The sequence below is a fragment of the Eptesicus fuscus genome, chromosome 5 (assembly GCF_027574615.1).
Source record: "Eptesicus fuscus isolate TK198812 chromosome 5, DD_ASM_mEF_20220401, whole genome shotgun sequence".
Lineage (NCBI taxonomy): Eukaryota > Metazoa > Chordata > Mammalia > Chiroptera > Vespertilionidae > Eptesicus > Eptesicus fuscus.
The window spans coordinates 63,488,029-63,508,113 of NC_072477.1; the positions used below are offsets into that span (position 1 = coordinate 63,488,029).

At 50.1% G+C, this 20,085-nt stretch overlaps 1 protein-coding gene across 4 annotated transcripts in view; it reads left to right on the forward strand.

The window, feature by feature from the left end:
* The window catches only part of FRMD5 (FERM domain containing 5), a 286,591-nt gene that overhangs the window by 244,601 nt on the left and 21,905 nt on the right, over nt 1–20,085 (forward strand). For 3 of the 4 annotated variants that reach the window (XM_054716291.1, XM_008143073.3, XM_028147641.2), the window contains exons 2-6: nt 1,931–2,035; nt 6,773–6,815; nt 7,044–7,122; nt 15,276–15,373; nt 17,517–17,640. In XM_054716291.1, coding sequence (XP_054572266.1) covers nt 1,931–2,035; nt 6,773–6,815; nt 7,044–7,122; nt 15,276–15,373; nt 17,517–17,640 — 449 coding nt within the window. Of the gene's footprint in view, nt 1–1,930; nt 2,036–6,772; nt 6,816–7,043; nt 7,123–15,275; nt 15,374–17,516; nt 17,641–20,085 lie in introns of those variants that run through there. The other variant, XM_008143074.3, reaches the window with a different exon arrangement.

Here is a 20,085-nt window from a genome sequence, read left to right on the forward strand (position 1 = left end):
TTCGGCTTTGATCTGCGGTGGGGGGTGCGCAAGAGGCAACCAATCAATGATTCGATCTTATCACTGATGTTTCTCTCTCTCTCTCTCTCTCTCCTCTCTCTCTCTCTCTCTCTCTCTCTCTCTCCCTCTCCCTTCCTTTTTGAAATCAATAAAAAAAAATTTTTTTTGAAAAAAGGAATATTATAGCCTAGAAAGGGAACAGACAACAAATAAGTAGACAAATCAACAGGGTAATTACAGATTGCTGTAAGAGCCATGAAGGACATGAAGAGGATAAATGAGATAGAAAGGAGCTGGGAGGGGCCATTCGATAGGGGAGGACCCCTCTGCAGATAGCACATTTGAGCGGAGACCTCAAGGACAGGAGTGGCGTGAGAAGAGCTAGAGGAAGAGCGTGCCGGGCAGAGGGAGTTCGAAGATGCAGAGGCAGAAACGCCTTGGAGCGTTTAGGAACAGAGAGGCTGTGCCGAGAGCAGTGAGGAGAGGGATTTGGGGTGAGTTCAGAGAAGAGGCAGGAGCCAGGTCGTCGTGCAGGGCCTTGGAGGCCGAGATCAGAGTGTGGGCTTTATTCTGAGAGCAATGGGGAGCCAGTGACGGTGTGAATGAAGCAGGAGTGGTGATGTAATTAAAGGTCACTGCGTGCTCATTGCCACGGTGTTTGTAACAGAAGATTAGACACAAATTCCATCCGCATGGGGCTGGGTAGATAAATGTAGGTTCATTCCAGTGGTTTGCAGCAGTTAAAAATGTGAGGCTTCCACTTTTCTATTAGGGAAAAATAACAACAACTGTGAGGCTTACCCATTCATACTGCCTTAGCAGGATTTGCAAGATACCCCAAATGGGGGGAAATCCCAAGAAACAGAAGAGAGTATAATGTGCTGCCAATGTATTTTTAAAAGAGGAGATGTATGTGGATATAGGGGTGGCTGTAATGTTATACCACGCTAAGGATACATAAGAACCTGGGGAGGGGAACTGAGGCACAAGGTGACGAGGAGACTTCCTCTTCGTAGTACATACTTTTGTATGTTTGAATATCTTACTAGGTATCTATATTACTTATTCAGCAAAAAAAGAATAAATTGCGGCCCTGGCCAGTGTGGCTCAGCTGGTTGAGCATCCCATGCACAGAAGTCGCTGGTTTGATTCCCAGTCAGAGCACATGTCCAAGTTGTGGGCTCGATCCCCAGTAGGGGCTGTGCAGGAGGCAGAGATTGATGTTTCTCTCTCCCTTCCTCTCTCTCTAAAGTTAAAAACAGACCTAGCCAGTTTGGCTCAGTGGATAGAGCCTGTGGATGGATAGGGCCTGTGGATGGAAGGGTCCCAGGTTTGATTCTGGTCAGGGCCATGTAACTTGGTTGCAGGCTACATCCTGGCCCTGGCTGGGGTGTATGCGGGAGGCAACCAATCGATGTGTGTCTCTCTCACATCAATGTTTCTCTCTCTGTGTCTCTCCCCCTCCCTTCCACTCTCTCTAAAAATCAATGAAAAATATCCTCGGGTGAGGATAAATAAATAAATAAATTCGATTTAAAAAGACACATTTTTTTAAAAGACTAAAATATGGTCAGCCTGTTCACTGTGTGGAGAGGGTGTGGGCGCAGAAGCAGAGAACGGGTTGGAAGACTCTGGCTGTGACCTAGTTGAGAGATGGCGGTGAGCTTCACCTACGAGGCTGGTAATGGGATGGAGAGAATACACACTTTAGAGGCAGAGCCAGCTGCTCTTGGTGCATTCCACACTGACATGCCCTAGAAAGCTTTGTGCATGAGAGATCAGAACCAGGCTCCCTAACTCCCGGACTTCTTACGGACCGGCGCCCCGCCCATATCCTCACACAGTGTTAGAAATGATTTCTAATGACCATCAGCACAGAGGCCCATGGAGAAGCCCTCTCGTTTCTCAATGGAGCTTCCTTTCCTTGCAGAGAGATGCCAAAGGCCAGTACCTGTTTGACCTTCTTTGCCACCACCTGAACCTGCTTGAAAAAGACTATTTTGGGATCCGCTTTGTGGACCCAGATAAGCAGCGGGTAAGTCACAATTCAAAGCACAGATGGAGGAGAGGGTTGGTCAATAAGCCTGGCGCTTTGAACTGCCACTCATCTTCAGCGTTCAGGAGTCAGGGACCAACCAGACCCTACAGGTAAGTGTCATCTCTTCAGATCCTATTATGAGAGCCCGGAGGGTGTGCTCAGTGCTTGAGTGTCGACCTATGAACCAGGTCACAGTTCAATTCACTGGTCAGGGCGCATGCCCTGATTGCGGGCTCGATCCTCGGTGGGGGGTGGGCAAGAGGCAGCCGATCAGTGATTCTCTCTCATCGTCGATGTTTCTATCTCTCTCTCCCTTCCTCCCTGAAATCAACAAAAATATTTCTTTAATCACATTCTGAGACCTGGAGACACCGTAGCAGAGCTCACCTAGTTGCTCACCATTTTACAGAAGCTGAAATGGCAGCCTGGAGAGCTGAAGTGGTTTGCCCAAAGTTGCCCGGTTGGAGGTAGAGCTAGAGTTGTGGTCTCAGGGCCCAGGTCACAGGCTGAACCGCTCCTGCCCCCTTTCTAGTACATGACCTCACCTGAGGTGCCACCCCACCCCAATCTGAGCAGGACAGAAAGCCAAATTGGCACAGGCCTTCCAGGGCCTTGCAAGTCTTGCAATTCTTGTTCTGCTCTACGCTGTGTGGTCAGCTCTACAGACACAGGGCTATGTGGTCAGCTCTACAGACACAGGGCACTGACAAGGATTGTGATACTCCTGACAGGTAGAAGAACAAGTCCGCTATCCCCAGCAGCTGCTCACCTCTCCAGCTTCACCTCCCTGACCTTCCTCCTACCTGCTGTGGCCCAGCCAGACTGCTCTCTGGCTTCCCCATGTCATCCCTGTCTTTTCCCAGAGCCTTCACCTATACCGCGAGCCGCGGTTTGCAGCTCTGTTGACTAATGAGTTTGCCGACCACGGACCTATACAATCGCCTTGCCTCACTTCTCCACGGTCTACACTTTTCTTCTGGCTCATGCCTTCTCACACATAAGGTCTTAGCCTAGACTTTTATTTGTTCCAGAAGTCTTCCCTAAGCCCCACTCTGAACGAGGGTCCCTCCTATGTGCCCCATATGCCCTGTGATTGCCTGTGTCCCCTGCAAAACTGTAAGTCCTGTGAGGGCATGAACATTATCATATTCATTACTGCATCCCATGGCACTAGCAGGGGCCTAGAAGGGGGTCGTATGCAGGAACCATTTGCCGAGGGCGTGATGAGAGGGCGAGCTTATGGTTAGTAGTGCCGTATCTCCGCTCCCCTCGGCCAGGTGGCCCACTAGCAGACACCTGCAGTTTCTACAACGCTGTCCATCAGCCCTTTGCAGAAGCATTCAGGCCTCAATGACTCCCTTCCCTACACCCCTGCCCACCACCCAGTCTTGTCTACCAGCCTCCAAAAACCCGATCACCATGAATCCCAGAGGGACCCCCTGTCATGGGCCCACTAATTTTCTTCACAGCTCCAGACATGGGCTTCATCTCTGTCGCCACTAAGGGACCTTGGAGGGAGCCTCGGAGGGTGCAGCCCCCCAGCAGTGGCCAGGCCACAGATAACTAACGAATGAATGGGCACCTCACACCAGGCCGGCGTCAGGTGCTGTTTTGTTCTTTGGTGCTCTGAGCCAGCGGTTTTCAACCTTTTTCACCTCATGGCACACAGAAACTAATTACTAAAATTCTGCAGTGCACAAAACAATATATATTTTTTGCCAACCTGACAAACAAACCAAGTATAATTCTGGTTCATTCACACTGTCATCTTTTTATTTAACAACCTAAGGGAAAAGAGGTCGGTGCCCCTGACTAAGTAGTCGGGTATTGCATGTTTCAGAACGTCTTGCCACACCCCGGTTGCAAATTGCTGCTCCGAGCCATGTGTCTCCAGGTCCCATTCAGGGTGTTAGGGCTAAACACCTGAGCTCCAGGAGAGACTCAGAAGGACTGCGCCCTTTTACTCTGACAAGCCCCGCCCCCTTTGCTGGCAGGTGTTGTTACTCCTGGCTCAGCAGAATGTTGAGCCTCATCAGTGTTTGAAAGGTCGTGTGAGGTCAGTCCCTCACCTGTAAAGGCTCCACTGCCTTGACATAACTGCTGCCCTTAGCCCTGGACCACAGGGTGAGCCTCCAGGAGGCGCCAGACACCGAGCAGCTGTGTCCTCACACACGGTCGGTGTCCATTCGCTGTGTGATAATGGGCTGTTTTTACAGCGGGGTCCTTTGTTGTTGGTTTTTGTATTCTATTGGTGTGAGCTGTCTCTCCTTGAGAAGGAAGGCCAGTTACCCTAAGGTCTGTCTCTTCATGTCCCAGAGAGGGTAGCATAGGAGGAAAAAAGGGCACAGTGTCCTGTTCATTATTTTTAAGTTAGGTCAGAATGTGCCTGAGGAGAATAAGGGAGTATGTGGAGTGATGAGGATTAAGAGCAGGAGACAGCCCTGACCGGTTTGGCTCAGTGGATAGAGCATCGGCCTGCAGACTCAAGGGTCCCGGGTTCGGTTCCGGTCAGGGGCATGTACCTTGGTTGCGGGCACATACCCAGTGGGGAGTGTGCAGGAGGCGGCTGATCCATGTTTCTCTCTCATCGATGTTTCTGGCTCTCTATCCCTCTCCCTTCCTCTCTGTAAAAAATCAATAAAATATATATTTTTTTTTTAAAAAAGAGCAGGAGACAGAGAAAGGTAAGGAAATGGGGGGAAAGAGAAATAAACGTTTATGGAGTGGCTGCAGTGTGCCGGGCCCTGCACTGAGCACAGAGCTAAATCCTTCAGCGGATGGGTATTGAGCACTGAGTTGTATTGGGCACTGGGCTATGGCGTCACATACGCTATTTAATTCTTGCCACAAATGAGATGAATATCCACAATTATATTATCCATCTCCAGATTAGTGAACAAAGTCTCAGACAGGTTAAGTAACTTGCCTGAGGCAGGTCTTCTTCTCGTCTCCTGACCCCTCTCCCCCAAACCCATGTTAACAGTTTGCTAGTGATGCTGGGACCCAGACTTAGCCAGACAGATGCAAAACGTAACTCTGGCCATCACCATATTCTTGGGATCCTTTCAAGATTTTTCTACCAGACCCTTAAAATCTCTTGGGCAAGCTGTGACCACTTTCCACTCCCTCCCCACCCCACTTCTGATCTCCTCCAGCCTCCCTCCTTTCTTCAGTTTTCACCCCTAAAGTCCTCTCGCCAGCTTCTTGCCAAGGGGAAGAGCCTTTTTGTCATTCAGCTCCATCTGCCTTCTGCTCATAATGGATCTTACAAGTCATTCCTCTTAGTCTCCAAGTTTCTTTGTTGATTTACTTTCATCTGTCAGGGGGATGTCTAGGGCGTTCTGTTTACTGAGTCCCAGACACTTGCGGGCTCTTCTCCCTGCACAAAGTTCCCGATAGGCCTCCTGGAAGCCCCGTTGTTTCCATGCAATTTCATCTCTTGCCTTCACCATGCGGTGAAGCCGGGCCGCCGTGGGCCGGGTAATGTGAGAAGGACCTCTTAACCACATTGAGTGGCTATAATGAGTTGCCAGCCTCGTGGGAACTCAGATCAGAGGAAGCAAGAGAGCAGAATGTCAACCCAGATTATCCATGTGGAGCTGACGAGAGAACTGGCTCTTAGTGGGTCCATTAACTGCATAACCCGTGCCCAGCCCAGAAGGTGAGAGCTGGGAATCGAGGGAGGCCAGGATGCCGTCTGCGTGGCCCTGGCCGCTCTCCTGCAAAGGGAGGACTCTGCCAAGAGGTAACATTAAATGGAAGTAGCCAGAAAGGAGGGAGGGCGGTATGGACCTGGTTCCTTCGAACCTTTGGCAGCTGCATACTGAACACTGTGCTGGGCACGGGCATTCCACTGTAAACAAGACAGTTTTCTGCCCTCACAGGGCTCATGACTAATGGTTTTAAGCTGCTTCCAGATAACCGAACCCAAGTAACAGTAGTTCTAGCTCCCTGCAAATTGTCAAGGTTCCTGATTAGCATAACAGCAACAAACATCAATGATGCATTGATAAAGCATCCGTGTAGGACTGGGAAACATATCGAATGGTCTCATTGCTTCCTTCCCCAAACATAAGTACCCTGGGGGGAAATGCATTGCTACAGTGTCCCGCCTCCATGAAGTTCCAAGGGATGCAGGATAGGATCCTATACATCAGTTGTGGTTAGTTATCTTATGAGACAGACTTTGCCAAGGAATCCTGAGCACGCCTCTCTCACGCAGGGCTGGGCAATCTGTTACTCAAACAAAGATGAAAGATACACTAGCCATACCTCCCTTCTCACCATTTATGAAATTCTGTCAGTACTTTCTAGAACCCCCTGTCAAAAAACATTGGCATGTAGCACACATACATACAACCCAGTAAAGCCAGTATTTCCCTACTCAAGCCAGACGGGACTCGGTCCCCATCACACACACATACACCCACTTGTGCCTACTGGTGTGCCAGAAACGTGGATCAGGACCTTGGCACCCTGCTCTAGGAGGTGGCCTTGCCAGACAAGCCCAGAAATGGCATCTGAAGCTGGAACTCCTTCCTCTTCACAGCTGGTTCCCCGGGGAGCTTTTCAGAAACTCATATCACTCGTTACTCTCCAGGCCTACGTATCACAAGCGTTTGGGCTGCTTTCACCCTGGGCTACAGTCTGTCTGGTGATTTAAATTGGGTTAAACAAGTTACATTTGACACTGCTTCTCATTAGGGTTTTCTTGTTCTGTGTTCTCGCTCTCAGCACTGGTTGGAGTTTACGAAATCTGTGGTGAAGCAGTTGAGATGTAAGTATTCCCCAAGAAAAGACTCGAGCCCTACCCCTGGGGAGGGGGGTGAAACCTCCCACGTGTAGTGAGTCCTGGTAATTTTCCACTGTTCTGGGTATACGTGGCCCCAAACACCTGAGGATTTTCTTCTGAGGGTTCAGAGGCCCGTGCATCCGGTGGGGAGGGGAGCGCAGTCTTCTCTGGACCAGAGGGTCTTCCCTGATAGGCACCTGTTTTTTTCTGCAGCCCAGCCTCCGTTCACCATGTGTTTCCGGGTGAAGTTCTACCCTACAGACCCTGCTGCCCTGAAGGAAGAGATAACCAGGTGAGATGAAACATACCTCCCTCCACCACTAAGACCTGTTGGAGAGGCCAGGAGAGAGGGACTGTAACCTCTCAGATCCTCTATGCTGGAAGCTCCTAACTCTTATAGGCAAGGCATTCTTCTTAACTATAACCTTACTGCTGTGTTTCATTCCCACGTGCTCTCCTTGCTCACCCCCTCAGTAAATTGGAACAGAGGGAGTGTCCTTCTTCGGAAAGGGTGAACACATCATCCTGAACCGGACCTCCTCAGAGGGCTCTGGAGTAACGAATGAATCAAATGCATATTTTTCTCTTACCTGTGATGTGGCCACCGTGGACGTTTTGGAGACGGCTGTGTTGCTGCTTTTGGGGAGGTTGGAATAGACTCCAAAGCATGACACTGAAGAACCAGTTGGGAAATAACTGAGGATTTTAAATCGAAGTGGGTCAGTGCCAGTGTGCTGATGGATCAGGTCCCCGGTGAGCTCTTCATCGCGGGCATTGTGTCCTTTGGAGAGCAGACGGCCGCAGGGAATGGATTCGATCTCACTCAGCACCTCTTGTGGATGAGGAAGCACTCCTGTGCCCACGGCCATCCTGTGAGAGGGTCAGCGAGTAGGAGCTTCGAAGTTTCCCCAGGGTTTTGTATCTCGGAGCCAAATTCACTCTAAAAGTGTTGCCTCGGAGATTTAGGAACTCTATGTAACAGGGATCCTTAATTTTTATACCAGAAAGATCTAATGTTGACATAAACAAAACCTTGCTGTTACCTTGTAGAAGGAGGGGCCCAGGGGAAAAGGCCGTGCCAGGGAATCTTAGGGCTGAGGAGGAGGCAGCTCGCCCACTCCATCCCCTCCCTCACACCTGAGAGAAGCAAGGACGGGGATGAGGCCTTTGCCAGTCCTATAGCCTGTCCATCCTGTAAGGCTTTGCGATTTACTTCTAGATCCTAAACTACTTGAGTATAATCCAAAACAAAAGAGGAGGGAAGAAGGGAGAAAGAATATGGAATTATGTTCTCTTCATGTTCTGAAGAGCATGCCACTACCTTGACATCCAGTAAAAGGAGCAGAAGTTTATCTGAAAAGGACGATGGGGAAATGGGGAGAGAAGAGAGCAAGAAACAGGAACAAGTCGTACACAGGAAGCGAAGGAGTGGGGTGGGAGGGAAGGTGGCTTGGCCGCGGAGGGAGAGGGGTCTTCTGATCTGGTCAGAGGATCAGGACAGCGGGCTGCTCGGTGTGGAGCGGTGCACACCCACCCACTTTGAAACACGGCGGGCAGGGGGCGTGTAGGTGGGATCGAACCTCATGTTCCTTCCTGGACGTCGGAACTACACGCTCTGCTCATCCACACGGAGGTGGATGTGGCTCCCACTTTGCTTCTAAAAATCAAGCTCATCCATATTAATAAGCAATCCTGTAGCTTTAGGTAGAACAGTGAAGGGTAGAACTACTATCTTTAACAACTTAAACAGAGAGGCGTTTTGGCAAAGCACTAACCTGCCTTGCTCATGATCTCTAGTGTTTGCCTTAGGTCTGAGCACATCCTCCCCGCCCCTCCCCGCTCTTCCCCTCGCTCCCCTCCCCTCTTCTTTCCTTCCTTCCTTCCCCTCCCCTCCTCTCTCTCTCCCTCCCTCTTTCTATTGAAAGAGGTGATGATACCAGGACAGATCCAGAAGTCTGCGCCCCTGTCCACCTGTCAGAGCAAATTCAACACATCTTTGCTCGGAGCCTCGCCCCTGGCCTCCTAACAGCACACATCAGCTTTGCCTGGTCTGCACGTCACTGGCCGGCAGTGGGGTGAGGGACTGGTCTGACATAACCCAGTGAGAGCACCACAGGCACTTTCTGATTTGATTAAAGGACAAAAATATAGGATGAACTTGGCCCTTAGGAGGAGCTCTTAACGACATACTTTTCTACATCAAATGTCACCGCATAATATTAACATACAGACCCAACTACCCAAGAAGCAGCACAGACCCAGAGCTCCGGTCCTATTTGTCACTTCTTAATTATGTGGCCTCGGACATAAGATATTTAACCTCCTTGAGCTTCAGATTCCTCATGTATAAAATGAGGCTAGCAAGAGCTACCTCCTAGAATTGCTGGAAGGATTAATCACTATCCAAGGTCTTGCACTTCTTAATACCTCCCAAGGGTCTTACACGGCGCAAAGGCTTGATACCTGTTTACTGCCCGATTGGTTACACGGTCCGTGGACCCCAAGGGCTCTGCTCATGGGGCACAAGTACAGCTAGCTCTGACTTTTCCTCCTTTTTTATGTGAAAGGCGCTTCTTTTCTGATAATCCCCTCACCTCTTCTGTCCCCTTTCCCTGCCAGCAAGAGCCCTAACACTTCAGCAGCTAACTTGAGAACCCAGAGAGAAAGCCATCTTAGGTAATCACCCACGTCCGGGTCAGCGCAGTAGGGGGACCGTGGCCAGGCCTCTCAGTAAGTCAGCAGACTTCAAGGACACTGACAAGCGTGTGAGCACCTCCCCATCTGCGTGCATTTGTGCTGACCATCCTCCGCTCTTCTCCCCTCTCTCCATCTCACCAGCCTTCCTTTCCTAGAATGCAATTTCCAAGCGTGTCAGGAGAGTTAGTCACAGGCTGACTGCCTCCCCCTCCCCAAGGCGTTCAGTGGGGGCCTTAGAATTAGCAGCATCTTTCTCCTCGTTCACATCCCCGCTGATCTTAAAACAGCAGGTACCTGCCCCAGCCTTACTCAATACCCATAATTCATTCCTGGCTTAGAGCCCTCCACACCACTTTCCTGCCAAACTAATTTAGCTGTCAGTGTGTTTTTTCCTAGCCATATTGCTCCTAAATTTCACCACCGTCTCAGCCATTCCCATAAAGCCAGGCTGAGAGGAGGGGATGAAGTAGGGAGAAAAGAACTACGCTTCAGTTTATCTCTTGGACTCTTCCCAGATGATAAATTTAGTGGCCAAATCCTGATTAATCTCTTTTGTCATTTTTTAAAGTAATAAATAGATTTTCTTGTCTGAGCTGGAGACAAGGCAGAGAAAATGGGGATTAGGCACCAAATTTGGCTTTTAGCAGGGACTGCGGGTGTATGAATGCCTTGGGAAGATGGAGTAATAGAGGAAACTGAGTACAAAAGGGACCCGCCTTCCAAGGAAGCACACTGCCTGACACATGTTTGAGCAGGTGCTCAAGACAATGCTAGCAGAGGGAGCACATATATGCATGAATGAATGGAGTGCTCACGTCATTTATTCCTTCAAAGAATATCAGTTGAGCCCAGCTTAGGCTAAGATGGGTTGGCAAACTTTTTCTGTAAAAGGCCACAAGAGTTAGTATTTTAGGCGTTGTGGCCATCTGGTCTCTGTCCAGCTACTCGTCTCTGCCATTATAGAGCAAAAGCACTATGGATGATATATAAAGGGATGAGCATGTTTGTGTTCCAATAAAATTGTATTTTGTTTCATGGAAACTCTGGTGGCAAGCTGTAGTTTGCTGACCCTGGGCTAAGGAATCAAAAAAGGTTCAAAAACGCCAGGTTCAAATCCCAGATTTTCTTTTAACTAGTGCGTGACCAGGCAAGCAACACTATGTGAGACGGGGATAAAACCAGTAGTCACCTCTTCATTGTGAGGATTAGATGAGAGTGTGTGTGTTAAATAGTACAATGTGTGGCACACAGCATGCACTCAATAAATCATGATTATTATTTTTAAATATATTTTTATTGATTTCAGAGAGGAAGGGAGAGGGAGAGACAGCAACATCAATGATGAGAGAGAATGATCAGCTTGCCTCCTGCAGGCCCCACACTGGAGACTGAGCCCCTAACCCAGACATATGCTCTGACCGGGAATCAAACTATGACCTCTTGGTTCATAGGTCAACGCTCAACTACTGAGCCATGCCAGCCGGGCTTATTATTATTATTATTATTATTATTATTATTATTTTTTGTTTTGTTATTTTTGTCATCTGTCTCTCCCACTGGAATGTTCCCTGCTGAACTCCGGGCACCTGTGTAGTGCCTGGCACATGTAAGTGCTCAGAACCAGCAGGCTGATGGCTGGTGGGAGGGAGGGAGAGCAGGGGAGGTAGGCAAAAAGACACATGGGCTCTCTAGAAAAATATAAAAAGTAAATAAAACATCGTCTCTGACTTCAAGGAGCTTGTCTAGTGTGAGGGAGGAAGACATACTGAGCATGATTATACTTACGGAAAAGGGCGGTAGAAAATAGAGGAAGCCAGAGGCAAAGGATCTAATGAAGGGAAGGTGGGGCCAAAGGGTCTTCTGGAAGAAACTCTTCAGGAGCCGCCAGTGCTTTCCAAGGTTCAGACCTTTAATTCTGGAAGTGTCTGTGGATTGACTCATCCTCACCCTCTAATATCAGAAAGCATATGCCGAAGACAGTACCTCGAAGAGATGTCCATGTTACAGAAAAACTCGGGTTTTCCTTGGTCGTCTTTTAGGCTCTCACTTATTCACACCCCCACCAATATGGGACAACACCGACATTACAAGTGGAGGAGAAGCAAAGCCTCCTGGGGCCTAAAGGAGACAGGCAACGTTTACCAAAAAAAAAGCGTCCTAAAGGAGCAGGCCTGTCTTCAATCTGGTCTAAAGCTAATTTCTTGTTTGGTTCCCATGAGGATGTCTTTCTGAGGACAAGTTCTCCCGGACTTCATTCAGGACACCCCGCTCTGACCTGACAATTAACTGAACTACTACAGGGGCAGAAGCACCAGGTCCTGGGTCAGGAGGCCTTGCTGATTCCTTGCTGATCACTGTGTCACTTCAGACAAGTCACTCTACATCTCTGGACTTTACTTTCTCAGCTACAGAACGAGAGAACTGGGCTGGAACTCCGGTTCTGGGGTTCTGGGGTTGGTTACCCAGCCAGTCTGCTCATCAGGACTGGCCCGGCTGGGTGGTTCCGGTTAACTGATCCCTTACCTGGCCACACAGTGGCCCTGGTGGCAATGCCTCGGGCAACAAGGTGGTCTTCCTTAGGCCCATGTGTGGCAGGAGGGAACATGCCAGGGTCTCTTGAGAATAGGCCTAAGGATGCTATGAATCATGGGATATATTTTCATGACCAACAACATTGAGTCATTGGTTACCTCCTTGAATGAGCAAAATGTGGGGCTTGATGGACGTGCTGTAGTAGAAGAGGGACTCTCTACCTTGAAGCTGCCAGTTCGTTCTTTCATGAGCTCATCTCTTCTTGTCCTCTAAAGAATGTGGTTTGTTTCTTTAGGATGTTGCCTTGCCCTTCCTTCCCTCTCCCCTTCCCTTTGCTTTGAGGAGGGAAGTCCAACCTGGTGTGGTTAGAAGGATGCTTATGCTTTAATCTGTACACAAATCCCCTGGGAATCTTGTTAAAATGATTCAATGTTCCCATGGCCTTACCCTTGACCTCCCTGTAGCTGCCCTGCCTCCAGAAGTCTGAAGGAGCCCAGCCCCCCAGTGCAAAAGCCTTGTTTCCTTTTCAGCTCACATGAGGCACCTGTCATGCACCCATCCATAAAGATGCTTCATAAAAACAAGCGGTTCTCAGTGTGAGCAGGAGCATGTCCACCTTGGGCAAAGAGGGCTCTAAAGGGGCTTTTCAAATCCAGGAGCTCCCACACACACACACAGATTCTGACACGCTCCCCTGGGGGATGCTCTCCTAACCACCTCACTGAGAATCACCGCCCGGAGCCTATTGTCCCTTTGAAATATCTCCTTCAACCCAGTGTGTACTGTCCCTGAATTTTGGACAGAGATCAACAGAGCGGTGTGGGAGGAGTGCCTGGTGAGTAAGGGGCCGAAGGTTTGCTTCCACCTCCCGCCAGTGCCTGGGGACGGTGGGAGCTGGAACAGCGAGAGGCCAGAAGCCCTTTCCTCTCCCCCTCTTCCCTCCCTCCCTCTCCCCCACACACCGTGTGGCATTTCACTGTGGGAAGCAGAGCAAAGACAAGCTTGACTTGATAGATCCGTCTTAATTTTTCATTCTGCCCGGTTTCTTTTTCCTTCCATTTTTCTCTGCAAACACTGGGGCAGAGTGGGGTTGGGTTGGGGATGGTGGTTGAGGAAAGGAGGGGAGCTCTTAACTTCCAGACTATAATACTCACCATCCCTTTGCTTTGAGGAGGGAAGTCCAACCTGGTGTGGTTAGAAGGATGCTTATGCTTTAATCTGTACACAAATCCCCTGGGAATCTTGTTAAAATGATTCAGCAGGTCCAGGATGGGCCTTTGGTCTGCATTGCCTACAAGCTCCCAGGTGCTGCGGCTACGCGGGCCACATTTGGAATAGCGGGGCCTCAGCAGAGGAGAGGTTTGCTTGCTCCTAATTTCTGTTTGTTAATTACTGGGCTCACCAAGCCCGTGGTTCTCGGTCACCTGGGGACCCCTCCCCACCCGAGTTGCCTGTCGGCGGTCCTCTTCTTCTTGAGCACTTTCACACGATCAGGTGAGCCTGGGATCCTGTTTCGTTCTTCATCCTGAAAACAGAAGCGGGGGAAACGCCTAGTTGTCCAGGGAGCACCCAATTTCTTTTCTGATGGAATTTAAGGGGATTTTGCTACATGTCCCTAGGGATGCTGTAGTAGCTAAGGCTGTCTAGCAAGTGCCACAGAACTTCAGCCAACAAGCATGTATCATCTCTCGGTTCCTGGGGGCTAGGGGCCCTGGAGCGGCTTCGCTAGCGGGTTCTGGCGCAGGGTCTGTCAGGGGACTGCAGCCATCTGAAGGCCTGACTGGAGGATTCACTTCCAGGTCGGTGTACTCCCACCGCTGTTGGCAGAAAGTGACCGTCCCTGGCGAGCTGTTGGCAAAGGCCTCAGCTCCTCACCGCATGGGCCTCTCTAAAGGGCTGTTAAGCATCCTCAGGCAAGAAGAGAGGTCCAGGAGGAAGAGAGAGGGAGGAAGGTGCAGTGGCTCTGTGACCTCGTCTCGGATGTCAGATCTACCGCTCCTGCTCTACTGTTTGTCAGGCGCAAGTCACTAAGTGCAGCCCGCACTCCAAGGGAGGGAGTTAAGCTCTGCCTCTGGAGCTGAGGAGTAGCAAAGAATTTACGGGCATCTGTTTAAACCCCCACAGATGCCGCCGCGCCTCCCCGGCCAAGGAACCACTGTGGGGGTTTAAACATATGTCCATAAGAGTTTGCTACCCCTGGCTCTTGCTCTTCCTGGGGTACCGGTGAAGTTACAGACCCCACTGCAGACCCCACTCCTTGGAAAGACATTTTCAAAATGGAAGTCAGCAATTCCGTTCCTCTGGGACAGGGTGCACCAGCTGCCTGTGCAACTAGGAAGCCGTGAGAGTGCGAGGAGGGAGTACAACATAGTGACAAAGAGCCAACCTCGGGAGTCTGCCCGTCGGGAGTTTGAATCCTGGCTCTGCCTCTCACCAGTGTGTGCCCATGTGAAAATCACATGAGCCTCACTGTCTTTTTCTTAAAGCGGGGGAAGGGGGTGGGGTGGGGATAATAATAGTACCTATCTCAAAGGGTCATGTGATGATTAGATGAGATGTTGCATGTAAAGTGCATCCCCCCTGGGCCGGCAGACAGCGAGCGCTCCGTCCATGGCAGCTGCTATTAGCTGCTGCTCTGAAATCCTCCCACCTGAGGTGAAAGCTTCCTGGACGTGAAGCCACTAGTTCCCATGCTTCCTTCACTCGGCCTCTTCTCCCACCTTATTTAATTCTGACACATCAGGCTGACCTCTGCCGATAACGAGGCTGCTGCACAGACGGACAGGTTCTCCCGACACAAGGCAGAGCTCGCTGGGCACGTTCGTCCCCACCGGCCACTTCTTAGGAAGGAACATCAGCCAGAGTCAGGCGGCCCAGGCGGCCCCTCTCCTCCGACATAGCTTTCTTTTTGGCACGGAGTTGATCCGGGCTGGCCGCTCCACAGCCCAGCACTGGGCAGACAATGTGTTTACCGGGGAGTGCCATCTCTGTTTGGAGCTATAGAAAGAAACTGACAGAATTTGAATTTGAATTGAACCTCAAATCAGTTCAGAGCAGAGTACCTGAAAGAGTCTTGAGGGAAATGGAAATTGTATTTGTTCTGTGGTATGTTTTGAGATTTTTTTTTTTTTAATGTAGTAAAAGTGTCCTGACAGAGCTTTTGTCTTTAAAGCAATCAAAGAAATTCTTATAATGCAGCCCGTGTTTTCTCTCCAGGTATTTAGTCTTCCTGCAGATCAAAAGGGATCTCTACCACGGCCGCCTCCTCTGCAAAACATCAGATGCCGCCTTGTTAGCGGCTTATATCCTTCAAGGTAATGACTTTTGACGGGACAAATTCGCTTTTCATGCTAAGTGCAGATTACATTATTGCCGTTACCACAGATGACTACTTCTTGGGTACACACAGCTCTATCTACCTAGAAGCAGAGGATTCGAGGGCTTTGCCTGGACTCCCTACGGAGAAGGCTCTGACCACTCAACCCTGCGCTGAAGCCGAGGCCTTTGTGCCAGCCCTGCGCGTCATTCGCACTGTGTTTGGGGCGTTTTCCCTGCACCCTTGGGTGATAAGGGTACCCAGACTGGGGAGTCATCTGAATCCACGTTTCCTTTCATGTGAATCTCAAAGAAGGGACGCACCTTGGAATCCTGGCACCTGTTGCAGAGCCCTTTCTGTTCACAGTGCTCCAGGTTGAAAATGTTTCCATGTAACAAACACATTTCCTAACATGCTAATAAGGTAGAGTTGAGTCTGTACTCAGCTGGTGCCCATACTGGCTTTTTTTCTTTCTTTCTTTCTTTCTTTCTTTCTTTTTTCTTTCTTTCTTTTTTTTTTTTGCAAAAACAGTGGGAAAGGTAAGCACTCTTCACATATAATCCCTCTCCTCTCATGAAATGCAAGGGACTTCTAAGTGCCACTTCCCAGGCTCATTTTAGTCCTTGGGCCTGACACAGGCCCTGGATTGTGGTTGACCATAGCACTAAGATCGTGACGTTTCCATCAAAGGATCTGAACGCTTAATTGGAAATCTGGGAACTCGGGGAAGCTACTTTACGAAGAGAACCTGGAGAATCCTTGCCAATAGAAACTAAAATTCTTCTGGCAAGAGAAATATCCCAGCTGCATGAAGAATGTAAAAGTCAGCCCATTACCACGTGGCAGGCTGAGGCTCCTATCTTTAACAATCACTTAAACAGGAAGGTCTTGCCAACCCTAAGGTACCCAAAGTGGCCCCTTTCATTTTTAAAGGCGAACCCGGTTCCATCTACGTTCAGTTTTAAACTCTGGTCTTTCCTTCAGTTTACCCTGACAACCATATTGAATTTTTCAGTTTTTTTTCCTTTAAGGAAATGGTGTCCAACATTGATGTTTTCCATGTGGAGCTTTCTAAATAAAGGCATAATAAATGACTCCATGGCTCGAAGTCACTGTGGACTTCAGGCCCAGAGAAGCCTTTAATCTCTTCCTCAAAAATAGAAATCCCCAAGTATTTGGAAGCATAATATTCAACTGTGAGAGGAGGGCTCATTTCCTCTTAATATTTACTCATCCCTCCATACTTCTCCCAGCACTGGTTGTGGTTCTCACTAGGGAAGGAGGAAGGGCAACCACAGCAGCTAGAGCTTCTTAACATCCTTCCTCCTCGCATCTCCACGATGCTCCAGTGGAGTGCTTCACGTGGAAGGAGCTAGGATCTCACCTCGGAACACACTGGAGAGCACCGCCACCCCGGCCCCCAAAGATCTGTAAGATCTGACAGCTTAGCAGCTTGAGGATAGACTCCCTGACAGAGCCCCATGCCCTGCAGGGAGCTGAGAAGCCATCCTTGGGACCGGTGCTGTGGATCTCAAGGGCACTTTCTCATTACAGCCAGTATTCCCTGCTCCGCAGTCCTCTCCAGGGGACCTGATAACCTGCTCAGCTCTCAGTGAATATTTATTCAGATTTATTCACTTGATTTCATTTGATTCGGACGGAAAGTTGAGTTCTGAGTCTGGGTCAGGGCTCATTCATCAATTTGCTGTGTCCCCACTAAAATCCTCAAAGCGAGATTTCTGACCTGACTCAGGCCCAAGAGGTTCTGTCTTCCTGGTCAAGCTCACAGTGTCCTGTGTTGACACAAAGAGCATTGCTCCCAAGCCCTCATCTCATAACTGAATGGATGAGGGCCATGGTGTAGACCTCTGTTCTTTCATTGCAAATTGACTTGTGGTGCCCTCTTGAACACGGGGTCAGCTCTGCCGTCTCTGTGCTTAGACTTGGCATCAGCCCAGTGTGCGCACCTGGGAGAACAAACGTGGACATGCTCTGGAGAGGCATGCCCTCTGCCCGCCCCACAGCCATGCTCAGGGCCCACTGTCCGTGTAAGTCTGGTGCGGCGCTGCCTTTGCTCTGTGTTCATCTTTTGCTGCTTTGCCAGTGCTCACGATTATTTTCCTCTGCTTTCCTTTCACAAGCGGAGATTGGAGATTATGACCCAGGAAAACACCCTGAAGGCTACAGCTCCAAATTCCAGTTTTTTCCTAAACATTCAGAGAAGCTGGAAAGGAGAATTGCTGAGATTCACAGGACAGAACTCAGGTGAGTGACACTCAGTTGCAGCCCAGGACACTGATCTTCCTGACTCTGGACGTGCCATTTCCAGTGACAGCACAGCCCCAGACCTCCAAGAAGAGTGGTGTAGGCTGAGACTTAAAGGCAAGAGAAAGACGTCGCATAGTAAGGGAAACAGGGAGACTGGCTCAAAGGTATTTGCTTCACCAAGAAAAATGAAGAGACAGACGTCAAAAGCATGAACTGGCAAAAAGGAAAAAGAAAAAAAAAAAACGTAAAGGAAACAGCAGAAGGAAAAAAAAAAAGATTAGAGGAGGAGTTGCGTGGGAATGTGAAAAATGAGCGAGCCGCTGGCCTCAGCCGGAGACGGTGTTCAGGGCTCCAGGTCAGTGGGTCGGACGGCACCAGGCAATGCTGTGGGCGCCCTGAGAGCACGCGGGTCAGAAACCGCACCTCCAGCGCTGCCTCTCCCCCCCTCCGCAGAGGGAAGGAGCAGGGAAGCAGCTGGGAGCAGGAGCTTGTGCTCCTCGGGTTCGTAATTAACCCAGAATATTCCTAATTTTATCAAATAGCATTAATGCATCCTTTCACCCATATGAAATAGGATTTTCTACAAAGATTGATTAAACACACACACACACACTCACACACACACACACACTCACACACACACTCACACACACTCACACACACACACACACACTCACACACACACTCACATACACACACACACACTCACACACACACACATACACAAACAGACACACACTCACACACTCACATACTCACACACACACACACTCACACACACTCACACTCACACACTCACACTCACACACACACACTCACTCACACACACACTCACTCACACACTCACACACACACACTCACACTCACACACACTCACACACTCACACACACTCACACTCACACTCACACACACACACTCACACACTCACACACACTCACACTCACACACACTCACACACTCACACACACACACACACACACACACACACACTCACACACACACACACACACACACACACACAAAACAGGGTGTTTGGGCTCCACGTGATGTGAGCACAGGCTCTCCAAACCGATAAACCATGAAGAAAACCGTGATGTACAATGGGTTGTTGGACAATAAAACTTGCCATTATATCAGTACATTATACTACTTAAAAATCTTTAAAAATGTATGTGTAACTACCTTCCTGGGGAAGAAAAACGCCCAAGTGGGGGTAAAAGATACCTAATGATAATATTAAGTCTAAACTAGTCCCTACCCTGATCCCCTGGACCCCAAAACACAAAGAACCAATCTTCACCTTCATTCAAAGATTTTACCGACATACAGGTCCCCACAGCCTCCTTCGCCTTTGTAAACAGGCCGCCTGCCCACCGCGTGGGGCCAGACTGGTTCCCCACCCGCCCAGCGGAATGGAGACACCTATCAAAGGCGGGCTCCCTCCCCTCCCTAGGCAGGCCGGCCTCCCCCGGGCTCCTCCCGTCACTGTGAGGGAAACAGCGGCCCCTGGTGGCAAAGGTCGGAATGCACACGGGCCTGTGTGAGGGCTCAGGGTGCGTTCAGAGAGCAGGGGTGTTGCTGGGACTCCCCTGAGGCACCCTCACAAGGGCTTTGGATGTCGGAGCAGTGGGAACAGCCCTTCGGGAACCTGGTAGGAGGTTGGAGGTGCCCAGGAAACGGTGCCGCTCCGAGGACCCGAGCGGTTTGGGCCGCCTCCAGCGATGCGTGGAGCTGCGCAGCCCAGCCCTTGGCTTGCTGCCCGAGTATGTCCCGGACACCACTCCCGTGCCTCGGCACCCGGGTGGATGGAGCAGCCTGCAGTACACATACTTCTCACGCAGGTTCGGCTTCTGCTTCACACTCTACCATGTGTCTGTGTTTCCTTTCTCCATCTCTAACGGGAGCTCCTCGAGGGCCCAGACTGCGTGCGCTCACCGTCTTGGTGTATTTTACAGCACAGAGGCTGGCCTTAAGGTGCCGATTGAGTGTTGCCTCTCCAGAGGGACACCCTGGCCTGCTCCTCCCGTGGGTGGCGGGTCTCTCTGCCCTTCACACGTTGCCCAGCCCTCCTCACACCGAAGCCACCCCCACGCCTGTATGAGTACGTCTGCTTTGCCAGGACTCGGGGCCCCGAGAGAGCCGACGACGGTACATGCCACTGGCCTGCATTGAACTCAGATGAGGGGGGATGAAGATGCTAAAGGCCCCTTCTTCATATGGCTCGTGCCAGGGCTGGTTTCTTCCTTTTGCTGCTTGTTTCCTTTTCACGGTCATCACCCTGTGGACACACAGAGCTCTAGTGGAGTCTGGGGAGCTCAGCACTGGCTCCTGCTCCGTCTCGTCACCGCCATTCCCATGTGCCCTCTTGGTAAAGGAAGAGGGTTGGGCAGCACAGCAAGCTATACAGGCCCCTTGTTTGCATTTCAGTCTAGATCAGATCG